The 15,675-nt window shown below is 39.1% G+C and overlaps 1 protein-coding gene across 2 annotated transcripts in view; it reads left to right on the top strand.

Moving 5' to 3' along the window:
• Positions 1–15,675, top strand: part of DPH5 (diphthamide biosynthesis 5) — a 111,142-nt gene that overhangs the window by 64,338 nt on the left and 31,129 nt on the right. The window contains exons 1-3 of one of the 2 annotated variants that reach the window (XM_027868256.1): positions 9,531–9,635; positions 10,279–10,484; positions 15,141–15,265. In XM_027868256.1, coding sequence (XP_027724057.1) covers positions 10,350–10,484; positions 15,141–15,265 — 260 coding nt within the window. In that variant the 5' untranslated portion in view covers positions 9,531–9,635; positions 10,279–10,349. Of the gene's footprint in view, positions 1–9,530; positions 9,636–10,278; positions 10,485–15,140; positions 15,266–15,675 lie in introns of those variants that run through there. The other variant, XM_027868257.1, reaches the window with a different exon arrangement.

The following is a 15,675-nucleotide window of genomic DNA, read 5'->3' as shown; positions in this document are numbered from 1 at the left end:
GTTCTATCAGTTAAGAGATGATCAGTAACCTTTGAGAAAGTTGTTTCTGTAGATTGGCAGAGTCATGATCCAGAGAGCAAGGGATTATAAGTAGTGAGTAAATAACTCTTACTACTAGTTTGGCAGTAAATGAGAAGAGGTTTGTAGGATCCTATTGATGAGTTGGAAGTGTCAAGTGAAGAGTTTTGTTGTTGTTGTTTTGTTTTGTTTTGTTTTGTTTTTAAGGATAGAAGACCACAGCATGTTTGTATTCTGTAGATGGGGTGAAAATAATGATGAGTAAGACAGAAGGACTGATTAATTAGGCATGCTTCCAGATCAAACAAGAAAGAATGGAATCAAGATTCCAAGTGAAGGTTTAGTCTTTACGAGAAGATAGGTGAAGATATAGAGAAGTTTTGAGGTACAGAGAGCCAAGAATATGGGAGAGCACAAGACAGATGTCCTCAACTTTCTCAGTTAAGTGGAAAAGACCATTCACTATAAGAGAGATCAATATATACATATATATATATATTTTTTTTTTTTAATTAGAGGTAGCTAGGTGGCACAGAGAATAGAATGCTGGGCCTGAAATTAGGAAGACCTGAGTTCAAATCAGTCCTCAGACACTTACAAGATGTATAACCCTGGACAAATCATTTAACCTTTGTCTGCCTCAGTCTCCTCAACTGTAAAATGGGGAAAATAATAGCCTTTACCTCCCAGGGTTGTTGTAAGGATCAAATGAGTAACGACTGATTCTCAGTTATTCAAATGATATATGTGGCATTTTTTTTCTATCTAAAACTACCTACTTCAAGATTTGTTTGTATTTGTAATCCCTGTAGTTAGGAAGGGAGAAAATTTTTTTTCAGTAGCACATAGGTGTAGGAGCGACAGTGATTAATGATGAGAGTGATCCAAGACTGAGACTTGGCAGGGCACAATTGACATATCTTATATATATGTGTAAATTTACTGGCACATTTACATGCAGATTATCTGTTCTTGGCAAATATATGTGTGTATATATATGTACATGTATACATACACAAATATACATACATTTGCACCCACATATATAGGCAAATGGAACTTATAAAGTGAAAAGGAAAACTTGTCTTAAGACTTAAATAATATTTAAGTGGCGCAGACAAAAAGTATTTTTACTTAGTTCAAAAAGAAACAACTACTTTTTAAAAAATTAATGACAGAAATTGATTCAAAATTCTTTTAGCTGAATAAAAAGTGACATATTATCATAACTCTTCCTGTGTTCAATAAGACTTTATCATTAAATGTTTAAGCCCCAAATAAATTTTTTCTCTGTAGTTAGTCCATCTTGATTGCCACACTACAGAGAAGAAAATGTCACTTGGAAATAGGTCAATTTTTGTATTTAGATTTTAACACCTACCAGCCAGTCGGCATTTCCTCATTGTCCACTACGTGGAGAATATTACACTACATAACACAAGAAGATATAAAAGAATTAGAAAATACCGTCCCTGTCCCGAAACTTAGCTAAAGGAATAATAATGTTTGGAATTTCATACAACTCTATAATTCTATGATTATGTTAATGTTAATGTAATGATTGTATTAATTCATTGCGTTAATCATTTCAACCTTTAAGGGAGACAGATCTTTTATTCTTGACAGCAAATGACCATACTATTCCTTCTTTTGTCTGTATGCATTTCACATTTTTACATAATTAATATTTGATGAGATGAGAACACTAGCTTTTAATGTAAATTAAGCTTTTCTTTAACCAATGTATGGTACAGCAATTTCAACATTTCTCTAAATTCTTGAAAAATAAGTGGTTTTTCCTAAAGCAACATCATACTTTAATTAGGACTTCTTGATGAAATTGTACTGAATATCAGTGTGAGAACTCTAATCTCTACGAATGTTAATCAAGATTTCTCCTAACAAAAGTATTCACTGTGAATATGAAGGTTAAGGGGCCAGCTACATAGGAAAATGATATTCTCTATTCACATACAGGTCAAAGAGAGTTTAGATGATCACACTGACATCTTTTTAATGGACCAACAATAATCTCAGATAGAGGTATTGAAGAATGACTTTCTTTAGAATGGAAGGTAATTACAACTCTCTGATAATATACTAATGCATCTCATCCATGCTATTGCCTTTTATAATGCATTATGACAATTTTGTGTGGCTGAAATGGAGGAAAAGCCATCAAATTCACTTCAATCAACATAAACATTTCATAACTATCTGCATATCTTCTTGCATATGATTATAAGGGATCACATCAAAGGAAGAAATTTTCATTAGTGTAGATATTAAACATTAAAATAAGTTACTGGGAGGCGGCTAGGTGGCGCAGTGGATAGAACACTGGCCCTGAAGTCAGAAGGACCTAAGTTCAAATCCAGCCTCAGACCAAACACTTGACATTTACTAGCTGTGTGATCCTGGGCAAGTCACTAAACCCCAATTGTCTAAAAATTAAAAAAAATAAAATAAAATAAAAATGAGTTACTGACAAAATTTGTAAAAATATCTTTTAAAAACGCATCAATACTTCCAAGTCTAGAGTGCTTTGAAATATTTCTGCTTGTTGTCTTCCCATTACAATGTAAGCTCTTTGCTAGTAGAGATTGTTTCATTCTTCATACTTTCCCATCATGAAGCACAGTGCCTGGCACACAACAGGTGCTTAATAAATGTTTTATTATTGACGGATTGACCTGAAATCAAAAAGTACAGTAGATGATTCTTGAGGTTCATTCCTTTTGTCATTCTGTTGGTTAATGGCTTTTTCTATTAAACTTAGCTAAGCCAGGTAATATATTTTATTGAAGCAACCATTTCTATAGTTCTGCTTTGTACAACATTTCAATTTTCCTAGTTATAACCATTGTGGCAAATAAATTATATGATCATCATTATGATATTTGTTTAAAATTCCCTTTTGAATCATTTAAAAACCAAATTCTCAAAACCCAATCTAAATTAGATTATAATATCCTATATAGAGCTAGAAGGCACCTTAAAGTTCATCTAGCACAATCTCCTCAGTTTACAGATTAGGAAACTGAGGTCCAAGGAGGCAGTGTGGTATGAAAGATAAAATACTGTACTTGGAGTCAAGAAGACCTAGGCTTGGATCCCACATCAGAAAATTACTAGCTGTGTGTCAATTGATACACAGTTCTTCCTCAACCCTACTTATAAAATTGGGATGATAATAGCACCTACCTCACAGAATCATTGTGATAATCAAATGAAATAACCTATGCAAAGTTCTTTGCAAACCTTAAAGCCCATATTAGCTTTGTAACTGCCCAAGGTTACACAGCAGAGGAACCAATATTTGAATTCAAGTCCATGACTACAAGTTCATTGCTCTTTCCATTGTACCATGTTGCCTTCAACAACACATCAAGGCTCTGCGATATTATAATATAAGTTGGTATATAAGTATGGGTCGAATGTGTTATCCCAGAATCCCAAGAACTGGAAGGAATTAATCACAGTGGTCATCTGATCTGACTGCAGCTGAAAAAGAATTTCCTTCACAACATGCCTGACAAGTGCTCCTCCAACCTTTGCTTGAAGACTTCCTGTAAGAGGGGACCCATGAGCTCTCATGACATCCTATTCCATTTTAGTAATAACTGACTTGGAAAGTTTTCCTGATAGAAATTCTAAAATTTCCTCTTTGCACCTTCCACCTACTGCTCCTATTTCTGTCTTCTGGGGCCAATCAGAGCGAGCCCAATCTCTCTTCCATGTGATGGACATTCAAATATTTGATGCCATCTATGCCTGTCCTCTAAAAAGTCTTTCATTCCTAAGGTTTTTGCATCCCCAGTTCCTAAAACAAATCTCCAAATCTTAGGAAGTTAAGGGCCTCCATCATTCTTGTTGCTCTTCTTTGGACACTCTCTAGATTACGTGCTTCCTAAAAACTGCAGTGACCAAAACTGAACACTTCGCTCTGCCCAGGGCAGAGTCTATCTAGCAGGACTATCATCTCCATATTCTTACATATTGCATCTCTCTTAATGTGGCTTCATATTAGCTGTTTTGGCTTCTGTATCACATCGTCAACTCACATTGAACTTCCTTTGGACATCCTTTCCAGAAATGGCTACATATTTCCTCATATTCTCTTCCACCACCACGACTGTCCCCATCTGGGCTTGGTAAGGGAGTCAGAATACTTCTCACTACCCATTGTCACTTCCAGATCTTCCTCTTCCACCTTCACTGAGCAAATGCTCCTCCTTTGAAGTTCACACTTTCCAAGTTTATCAACTTTGGGAGTTAAAATCTGGCCTCAGACACTTACTAGCTGTGTGACCCTGGGCAAGTCACTTAACCATGTTTGCCTCACTTTCCTCATCTGTAAAATGAGCTGGAGAAGGAAACGGCAAATCACTCTAGTATCTTTGCTAGGAAAACCCCAAATGAAGAGTTGGATGTGACTGAATAACAACAAACAAGAGTATGTCTCCTGAGCTATCTAGTCTTTCATTATCAACTGCCTTTTGGGCATCTCATACTGGATGTCCATAGACATCTCAAACTCAACAACTCCAAAAAAGAACTCATTATGTTTTCCTCCAAATTCTCTCTTCTTAACTTCCTTATTACTGTAGAATGATTACAAAAAGCAACAGCAAACTCTCCATTCCTCAGGCTTGAAACATCACTGTACTTGATCGACTCCTTACTCTGTCAGCCCACATATCCAATCTGTCACCAAACCTTGCTCCCTTCACGCCATCTCTCATACATACTGTCTTCTCTATACCTCCCTAATTCAGGCCTTCTTCACTTCTTGTCTGGACTACTGTGATAGCCTTCTAATTGGTTTTGTGCCTCAAATCTTCTCCCCACTCCAATTCATTTTCCATTCAGCTGCAAAGTGACATTTTCTTTTTTTTAATTAATTAATTTATTTTGATTTATCAACAATCACTTCCATATGCTTTAGAGTTTAAAATTTTTCTCTTCCTTCCTCCCCACCACCCTCCCCAAGATGGCACACAATCTGATATAGGCTATACATATATATTCCTATTAAACACATTTTCACATTAGTCATGTTGTAAGTAAGAATTAGAACCAATAGGAGGAACCACCAGAAACAGGAAACAAAACACAACAGAAGAAAAAAAAATAGCAAATAGTATGCTTCGATCTGCATTCAAACTCCATAGTTCTTTCTTTGGATGTGGATAGCATTTTCCATCATGAGGCCTTTGGAGATGTCTTAGATCCCTGTATTGCTGGGAAGGGTTAAGTTTATCAATATTAGTCATCTCACAATGTGGCTGTTATTGTGTATAATGTTCTCTTGGTTCTGCTCACTTCACTCAGCATCAGACCATACAAGTCTTTCCAAGTTTTTCTGAAGTCAGCCTCTTCATCATTTCTTATAGAACAATAGTATTCCATTACATTCATACACCACAACTTGTTTAGACATTCCCCAATTGATGGGCATCCTCTCAATTTCTAATTCTTTGCCACCACAAAAAGAGCTACTATAAATATTTTTGTACATGTGGGTCCTTTTCCCATGTGTGTGATCTCTTTGGGATATAGCCCTAGAAGTACTCTTACTAAGTCAAAGGGTATGCACATTTTGATAGCCGTTTGGGCATAGTTCCAAATTGCTCTCCAAAATGGTTGGCTCATTTCACAACTCCACCAACAATGAATTAGTGTTCCAATTTTCCCACATCTTCTCCAACATTTATCATTTTCTTGTTTTGTCATCTTGGTCAATCTGATAGGTGTGATGCGGTACCTCAGAGTTGTTTTCATTTGCATTTCTCTAATCCGTAGTGATTTAGAGCATTTTTTCATATGACTATAAATAGCTTTAATTTCTTCATCTGAGAACTGCCCGTTCATATCCTTTGACCATTTATCAATTGGGACAAAGTGTCATTTTCTACAGTTTAAGTCTGACCATTTCACTGCCCAGCTCGATGAGCTACAGTGACACCCTAAAACCTCTAAGATCATATATGAATGCCTTTGTTTGGCATTTAAAGCTCTTCATAATCTGGCTCCTTCCTACCTTTCCAACCTTCTTATATTTTACTCTGCTCCAAACACACTGCAATCAGGCTGTGTTGGCTGGCCTACTTGTTGCTCCTTAAACATGACACTCCATTTCTGGTCTGTGCTATAGGCGCCTTTCCCCCATGCCTTGAATCCTCTGCCCTCTTACCTCTGCCTCTCTGTTTCCCTGGCTTCCTTTAAGACTCAACTTAAATTCCACCTTCTGCAAGAAGCCTTTCCTAGTCCCCTGAGGCTGCTACTGCCTTCCCTTCTGAGATTGACTTCCATATATTTTGTATACATTGTGTATATACCTAGTTATTCACGTGCTCTTCCCTTAAGTTCCCCAAAAGCAGGACCTCTTTTTGCCTTTCTTTGTATCCCTAGTAATTACAGGGCCTGGAACATAGTAAACACTTCAATATTTGCTGAATGATTGAATAAACACCCCAAATTGTTTTCAGGTAAACTGGAAACAAATTTTTTTCTACCAATCTTTGTATCAATTTTCTGTGTCTTTCTACACCTCCCTAATATGGTACATATGAAATTAATTTTTTAACCAAAGTTTAAGACTTCACATCCCAATAGTTAGTCTCACTTTATTCCATTTGCTCCAATATTGTCAACATCTTTTTGAATTATGTCAATCATTGTACTGTCTATCCTAGCTTTATGTTATCTATAAACCACATAAGGATGCCATTATAGTTTTACCCAAATACTTAATAAAAAAATTAGCTCAGGCACAGATCCTTTGGATACTCGACTAGAGACTCAGGCTGACATAAAAAAATAATTATAACTTTTGAGCATACTATTCAATAAGTTTCAAAGCTACCTATTATCACCTAGCCAATACTCTCTATCTTGTCCATAAGAGTAGCAAAAGATAACTATTGGAAGGCTTTGCTAATGCCACATAAATTACAGCATTGCCTTGATCTACCAGTCCAGTAACTTTATTAAAAAAGAAAAACGGGTTAGATGGGACCTCTTCTTGATGAAATCATGCTTGGTCTTTATGATTACTGTTTCATTTTCTAGTTGTTTAAAGAACATCCTTTTAATCACATCTAGAATTTTGCCAGGAAAGATGTCAAGTTCACTGGTCTATATTTTGGAGACTCTTCTCTTCCCTTTTTTGAGTCAGGATATTTGTCTTTCTCCAATCCAGCAGTACCTATCCCATATTCAACAATTTTTCAAAGATCACTGACTGATCAGGAATCACATCTGAAGGTTTTTTCTAGGTGATGAGCCATCATTGGCAGCTAGGTTCTCTCACCTTACTTAAGTATTTTAATAAATGCTTATGTAAGCATTTATTAGACTGTAAGCTCCTTGAGGGCAGGGACAGTTTTTTGTTTCTTGTATATCTTCAGCATAGTAGGCTCTTAATAAATATTGATTAATTGATTGAACTCCTTAGTAGCTATGTTTGTTGTGTTTTTTTCCATACTAATGACCTTCTCCTTGGTAGGAACACAGAAGGAAAATTTGAATTGAGCAGCTGTCCCTACACTCTTTTGCATTCCACTTATGTAATCTTACAGAACCCAGGATGTTGTTATCTTCATGTCAGAATGAAAGCCAGTAGGACCTTAGTGTAGGCAAGTGATTATTTTATTTAATCATCTACATATACACAAGGTTGGGGATAGTGGCATAACTACAAAATGCAATTATCAAGGGATAATAGGATTAAAGATTTAGAGCTGGAAGGAAACTTAAAGGTCAAGAGTCTAATGACCTCATTTTATTGAAAGGGAAACTAAGATACAGAGTTTGAAATAATTTTCAAAGTATTAAGGAAAAAATGTCCACTTCCAATAGCATAGATCTGCAAATAAATACTAGACAAAATATTTGCCAGTGTATGATAATTTTTGCTAAAATTGAGAGGAAAAAAACCAAACAAATCTATAGGCTCTCCCAGCCCCTTTCTCTTATCTACCTTTCCCCACAACATCTGAAGGGAAATTAAGGAAGATAGAAATCTTTATTTTAAAAAAGGACATGGGTGGTGGTTGGGGGCAGCTAGGTGGCAAAGTGGGTAGAGTGCCTGGCCTGAAGTCAGAAAGACTCATCTTCCTGAGTTCAACTCTGGCCTCAGATTGCACTTACTGTCTGTGTGACCCTGAGCAAGTCACTTAACCCTGTTTGCCTCAGTTTCCTCATCTTTAAAATGAACTAGAGAAGGAAATGGCAAACCACCCCAGTATCTTTGCCAAGAAAACCCCAAATGGAGTTACAAAGAGTCTGAAACTGAAGAACAACAAATAAATTTTACTGCTCTGCCTAAATAAATTAAAAAAAGACAGTGGGGGAAAGTACTCATTTTTGAAAAGAGTGAAAAAACAATTTTCCTTCTCTAAACAAAGACAGAAATGGTGTATATTTAAAAATTAATCCCCTTGTCTATTCAAAATAGCCTTTTAAGCCAGCTCCTGTACTTTCACTGGAACAACATATAGCACATTTATCTGCAGAGTGATTGTGCATTACTTTTTTTTTTTTAAACAAACTTCTCTTACCCAGAGATTCTCCATCAAGTTTGCCAAACCAGGAAAAAAGAAAAAGCAAAAAGCTGAAACCATAAAAAGTGATCAGTTAAAATATGCGCTCCGGCATACCTCTTAACTACCATGCTACTTTACAAAATATATCCTCTTCAAACAGAAGCTGCTCAATGATCAGTCCCCCGGCCCCTGCGTTTTAGGGTAGGACACCACAACCTAGGACCTTCTGAAGTACAGAAAAGTCAGAACTGTAAGAAAGGATATAAATACCCAATTGCCTCGTTGCTGGTGCAGGACAGTTTGAATAAAGGGAATTTTCTTAGGCTAAAAGCAAATTTCCTTTGACATCAGAGAACATCTACTCACTCTAAAAAGGATTTTCCACCTGAGCGGGGAATCCCTGAGCCGGTGAGTCGAGAGGAAATACCGGGTCGCTCCCCTCAACCGGGAGGGGGCGGGGACTCCTGAAATAGAGGGATGACTGGAGCGGGACACTCCCCTTTCTGCTCCGTGAACGAAACCTTGTCATCGCAGTCTTGAGGGGCGAGGGGGGAGGGGGACGGTGAGTCACCCCGCCGCCTCCGAGACAGTGACAGGGGAGCCCCGGGGCAGACCCCCGCCCACGTGGGAGAGAGGCTCGGGGAGATGCTGGGCCCCGCCCCCGGGGCCACGCGCGCTGCCTCGGCGGCTCCTGCCCTCGGCTCGGTACGGCGGCGCCTTCGCTCATCCAGGCCCAAGAAGCCGTTAGCCCACGGGACTGATGGAGGACGTGGCGGGGGATGGGGGAGGGGGGAAGAGTAGGGGGAGCACTTCAGAAAGGACACAAGGCTTGACCCTCTGCCCTCCCCTTTCCGGCCCAGTCGCACCTTCATTCATACTCCTTCCCACCCCCTCCCCATCCTCTCCTCCCCGCCCGTTAGAGACGTAAAAGCGCCGCAAAATGCCTGTCGCTTTGCGGCGCCGTAAATCAGAGCTGGGCGGCGTGGGGGGTGGGGTTGTGTCCGAAGCGTTTTCCTACAAGAAGTCGTCGCCGTTCCCGATTCCTGGTCCTTGCGGAGCTTTCAGCGGGTAACCCATTCCCCTTCCCGGCCGAAGTGGGGAGGGAAAGAGCGCCAGGACGCTGGCCAGAGAAGCGGGGGGCGAGGTGGGGGGGGGGAGGGGAGAGCGATCTGGAGTCGGAGGCCCGGGGTTCGAGGTCTTGGCTTCCCCGCTGCGCCTTTCCCGCCCCCCCGCCCCCCCCGCCCCCCATCCAGCTGGGCGCGCGGAATCTCCGCGTCTCTGTTTACTTCTCCGACGCGTGAGGGGTGAGGGGCCAGGGGGCCGGCACATCAGATAGCGGAGGAAGGGGTTGGAGAATGAATAGGGGTCTATTTAATGGATGACGCGTCCGTTTATTAAAATGCGGGCCGCGCCCCGAGAGACCCAGACCGGTGGCTTTGGGCCTGGGCGCGTCTCGTTCTAGGATCGGACCCTTAGGGAGAAAGGGACCCTTGGGGGCCGTCGAGTCCAGCCCCCGTCATTTTACAGAGGAGACTGGGCCTCCTGTTCAGTTCATCAAGGCCCAAGGAGATTACGTAAGCCTTTGTCCAATGTCGTACCGGTGCACTGCGGCGCTGTCAGCATGCAGACCCAGGGTCTCTCACTGCGAATCCGGCCTCGTTAGCCGTGCCGCCGATTCACATTAGCTACTGTTGTGATTTTTTTCTCACAGACACGTTTTCGAGATCCAGGAGAGGCGCTTCATCGTCGGCTTCATAGCCTCTTCCCCCTTTGCTGTTGAAAATGCTTTACCTGATTGGTCTGGGCCTGGGAGATGCCGAGGACATCACTGTGAAAGGACTGGAAATTGTAAAGAAATGTAACCGAGTGTACCTGGAATCTTACACCTCAATCCTGGCTGTAGAGAAGGAAAGGCTGGTAGGTTCATTCTCCTCCACCCACCCATTTGTGGGAAGAAGGCTGCAGTCCATCTGCTTTTCACTAAGTTAAATTGAACAAAATTTTAATCTTTGCCACATAGGCTCTGTGAAATACACATCCTGCATTCGTTGAAGACTTGAGTAGTACAAGAATAGAAGTCATGTAGGGGTTTGGGTTTCAGTCCCAAATTACACAACCCTGAGACCCACAAAATGAAAAGGTGCTTTGTCCTGCTATACAAACACAATTCTGAGAGCCTTCTGTTTAAAAAAAAAAGAAAAGAAAGGAAAGTTATTCTGTGTCCTGGGATTATCCTTTGTTTTAAGATTCTGGTTTAAGAATCTGAGCTGCGTGCTAATGAGGTGCTAACACAGGCTTAATCAGGGGGTTACATATTCAAATAGCAAGCAATAAGGTTTACCCCTTTGAAGTAATCCTTGGAGTATACTAATCTCTTTTCTGTCTGTATCATATCCAGACAGAGCTTACCTATTTAAGCTCATACACCCCTCTGGGGTTTAGACCCAGGCCACATTTGTGCAGTTAGTAGACACAGGAATAAATTTCCATAGGTTATGTTGCAGTGTATTTTGCAAGCTATTAAGTTTTCAGCTACTTTGGAAGTATGGTTGGTTCACTGTCAAACTCTTAACTAGAGAAGACCAGAAATAGTATTTGAGTAAGAGAGCTAATGGGCCTAGTGGATATTGGGAGCAACAAGCTGGACTTGGAGTCAAGACCTGTGATTATATTCCACCTCAGACACTTAGTAGCTGTGAGACCACAAATGTGATACTCAGTTTCCCCATCTTGTCCATTCCTAGGCCAGTAGCCATCCCACACTGGAGGTGCCTCTGCCTTGAGACCCACTCTTGGGATATGTTGAATCCATAGCTCACAAGACTATTTCTTGGGGACCCCAAATCATGTCCTCTTCATTCCTGGCATCCTTTCAGCAGCCTTGACCCTCATATCCTCCCCCCCAAGCTCTCTTTTAGATACTGTGTTTGAGTAGTAGAGACCATCTTGGGTACTTAGTGTAATAAGTGGCACATAATAAGTGTTTAAAATGCTTTATCTAAAATGGAGGTAATAACTGAGGTACCTATCTCTCACAAGCCTATTGTAAGGTTCAAATGAAATAATATATGAAATATACATTGCAAACTTTAAAGCTACAAATAACAATTTGTCCTAACAATCACTACATGGTGGTGGGGGTAAGCTATCAAGAGAGTTGGTCTTCTACTTCCATACCCACTTTGAGATTGGTGTCTTTCAACCCTGTGAGGTCTAGATGTGCTGAAGGTTCAGAAAGCCCCAGAATTACTTCAGGACCACAGTAGATGCTAAGGGCTACTTCTGGAATTTGATATCTTGAGTCAGGATGTTTCATGCTTTTTCTTGCTTCACTAGGACCAAGTCTTAGACAAAAATGGGTGATGACAAAATGTCAAAACAGTAGGGAAAATATTGCAAGAAATATCTGTCACTTAGTATGGACCAAGGAGAGCTAGTGAACCACCAGTGATTGAAAAAGCTAGCTAAGAGAACTAAGCCAAAAATTAGTAAATCAACAGTTTGTTTGAATTATTGGTTGAATTGCTGATTATTTTAGACTGGTAAGTGTAGAACAAAAAATTGAGAGAGATTTAAAGATAGTAAGAGATAGCACTTAGGTCCAGGTCCACACAAAATATATACACCAGGGCATATGAAATGGCATATGTGGCTTACTGTATTTTTACCTTTAGAATTGTCTTTAAATCTTCCCATTCCTTTAGCTCTCATAGCCAATCAGTTTACCAAGTACTGTTAATTCTACCTTTGTAACACCTTTCCCATGTGTCAATCCACAAGCATTTATTAAACACTTAGGATGTGCTGAGTCTGGGGCTACAAAGAAAGGATCTGCTGTAAAGGAGCATACATAGTAATGGAAGAGACAATTTCCAAATAGATAGGTACATGATAGATACTGAATAAAAAACGTAACTTTAGAGAGGAAGGCTTGAGTGACTGGAGGAATCAGGCAGGCTTCTCTTCCTATTCACATTACCCTGGCACAGGCTCTTATTTCCACCTCTCTGGACTATTATGTACTTTTTTCAGATCTTCCCAGTTCCACTACAGTAGAAAGAACATTTTATCAAGTACCTCCTACACACCAGACATTGTACTAAGCACTAGGAATACAAATACAAAAGACTAGACTGTCCCTATTCATCCTTCCCAATTCATCCTTTATACCACTGCCAGAATATTATATTCATAGATCTAATCACATTATTCTGCTATTCAGAATCTTTAGTGCTTTCTGTTTTTTAGCATTTAGATTTAGAGCTGGAAGGGACTATCTAACCTCATTTTACAGATATGGAAACTCAGGCTCAATAAGGTTAGATGACTTGTCCAGGGTCACACAGGTAGTAGCAAGTAACAAAAGAAAGGGCCTTTGAAGTTGGTTTCTTTGACTCCAGGGTGCTAAGTGCACACAATCCAGACTTTTCTACATAGATATGATCTGATATCCCTCTTATCTTTTCAGCTGCGTTTTACTTACATTCACTTTAAAGTCTAACCAAACTGTACTACTCTCTGCTCCCTGAACTCTTATGCCTCCATGCCCCTGATTGTACTGATTCTTATCCCTGGAATATCCCCTTCACCCCTTTACTAAGTTAATAATTATAATTATCTGATAAAGTCCTGTTCAAATGCTACCTCCTGGGATTATATATTCAGATGCTTCCACCTTCCAACTATGGAAAGTAGTAGATGTCAGCTAGGCTAAACTCCTTATCTTACAGAAGAAACTGAAGTCCTAGAGAATCTGTGACTTACCAAAGACATAACAGCTAGCAGAAGCTAGATCCTTTGAATCCAAATCCATCTTTTCTTTACCTCCCCCAGTTAGTAATAACTTATCCCCTTAGGCTTCAGCACTTAATTTTGTGGCTAATACACTTTTTATATAGTAATTTTTTTGTGTGTTATATACTAGACTATAATCCCACAGCCAAATCTTCTCTAAACTCTGGATCTCCTCTAGTGCTTAACACAGAACTTTGCACATAAGCCCTTAATATTTATTTGGTGAATGAAATGAAGAGGTGGGGTGAAGATAGGTACCTGATAGATGTTCTAGGTTTAGAGAATGGAGTGAGGAATGTCAGGTGGCAAATACAAGATATGTTAGATGAATATTTCAGTTTGGCTAGAACATAGTTACTGAGGAGGGAAGTAGCTTAAGAAAAAACTGAAAAGTAAGGGAGGTTGGAGCCAGATTGTAGAGTGCTCTTAATGCCAGGCTAATGAGTATGAACTTTTATTTGTTAGGGAGTACAGAATCAATAAAGGGGCATGATCCTACTGGGGTATTAGAAGTATTAATCTGGGGATATGTAGGATGAATTGGAACCTTTTATACACACACACATATTTCCTATTAAAAGATCAGCTAATTGAGGACAGTCTGTTTTTATTTTGTCTTTGTATCCCCCAGGACAAAGTGCATAGCACTTAATAGGTTCTCAATAGGTTCTTCTTTATTGATTGATGGCAAATTAATTGAACTCTCTAGGCCTTAGTTTCATTGTCTATAAAATCTAGAAACAGTGAAAGTAGAACTAGACCTAGAATTAGGAGACCTGGGTTTGTATACTATAACACTATATAACACTAAGTTTGTAACACTATAGTAAATATCTCTTTGACTTGCAGCTTGAATAGCGGGTGTTGTAAGGATAAACTGGTAATGTAGTTAAAATCCCTTAAGCTAAGGAAAGTAGTTTTGTTGTTATATCAGAATCACCAATTATCCCACATTGAAAGAACAGGAAATAAGCCATAATTCATGATCTCACAAAATAAGGACATGGATACTGTTACACTTTAGTGTGAATATCTAGAATTGGCTCATTGACTTCACCCCATAGCTTACTTGCTTATTAAGCTCTTCCATTTTGATATTTAGCTTGGCACTACTCGTATCAGTCCCTGGATTTGAATTTCACTATTTTTTTCTCAATTCTGATGTGTTCTAGCTTTGTGTTCCTTTGAGACAAAACTACAGAAGACTGTTTTAAATTATACTTTTCCTGGAATGACCTACAAATGTATACTACAAAGGCTTGGACTAAGTATGGGTTTTATGTTGCTTGTTGATAACTTTGGTCTTTCTAAACTCCTAGAGATGATGTTGATAGACATGGCATATAAAACTAAAATGCTAAAAATATGTTTGTACCAACTTTTGAATAGTACTAATATTCTTCAGTAGCATGTTACAAAATAAAACTCACATGTAAGGATTATTTCTACTAGCCTTTCCTTATTCTGTTTCAGCTAGATATAACATGTTCAGTGGTAAATTTAAAATTCAAAGAAAGCCTCAGATGTTAAAAGGTCTCCTTCCCCTTGGGATATTAAGATAGGCCTAAAGACAGAGTTTAATTGCAACATCATATAGAGCACCAGTTCATTGTGTAGTTTTATACATGGATCTATTTTGGATGATTGCCAAGATTTCCACCAGCCGAAGACAAAGATCAGCGTCTATAGGTGTGTTGGGGGGGGAGATAATATGGGGGAGTTGTTGTTTTAAATGGTAACTAGCTCTGTCTCATGGTGGTATTTTACTTAAATTTCTAGGAGCAGTTTTATGGAAGACCATTGATTACTGCTGACAGACAGGTGGTGGAACAAGAAGCAGAACAAATTTTAAAGGATGCTAATGACATTGATATTGCCTTCCTTGTCGTTGGCGATCCATTTGGGTAAGACAAGGCAAATGTGTATATTTCCATGTAAAAGAAAAGTACTGTGAACCTAGTTTGTTATACCTCCCTACCAATAAGAACATTCATTTACTAATGCTCATACCCACTTTTTAATATTCAGTATCATTTTTAAAAAATCAGGATACATTCAGAATAATTTATCTTCAAAAAATTCTGTTTCATCAAGTTAGCAAATACAAAATTTGCTTTGCCATTTTGCTTTAAGTTTCACTTTGCGTTTCTCTTATCCATACTTTAAAAAAATTATAGCTGTGTAATACATCACATACATCAAGATATATATTCATCACATAGCTGTTGGGTATTGGGCTTTAAAATCTTTATTATTGATGATTGTGGTTTTCTTCTTAAAGGTCACCTTGCTATCCTAAGAGGCATTAAATGAG

The sequence above is a fragment of the Vombatus ursinus genome, unplaced genomic scaffold, assembly GCF_900497805.2.
Source record: "Vombatus ursinus unplaced genomic scaffold, bare-nosed wombat genome assembly UNPS02014787.1, whole genome shotgun sequence".
NCBI classification, from domain to species: domain Eukaryota; kingdom Metazoa; phylum Chordata; class Mammalia; order Diprotodontia; family Vombatidae; genus Vombatus; species Vombatus ursinus.
The sequence above is the reverse complement of the archived record's forward strand: the minus strand, read 5'-3'. Positions and strand labels throughout refer to the sequence as shown.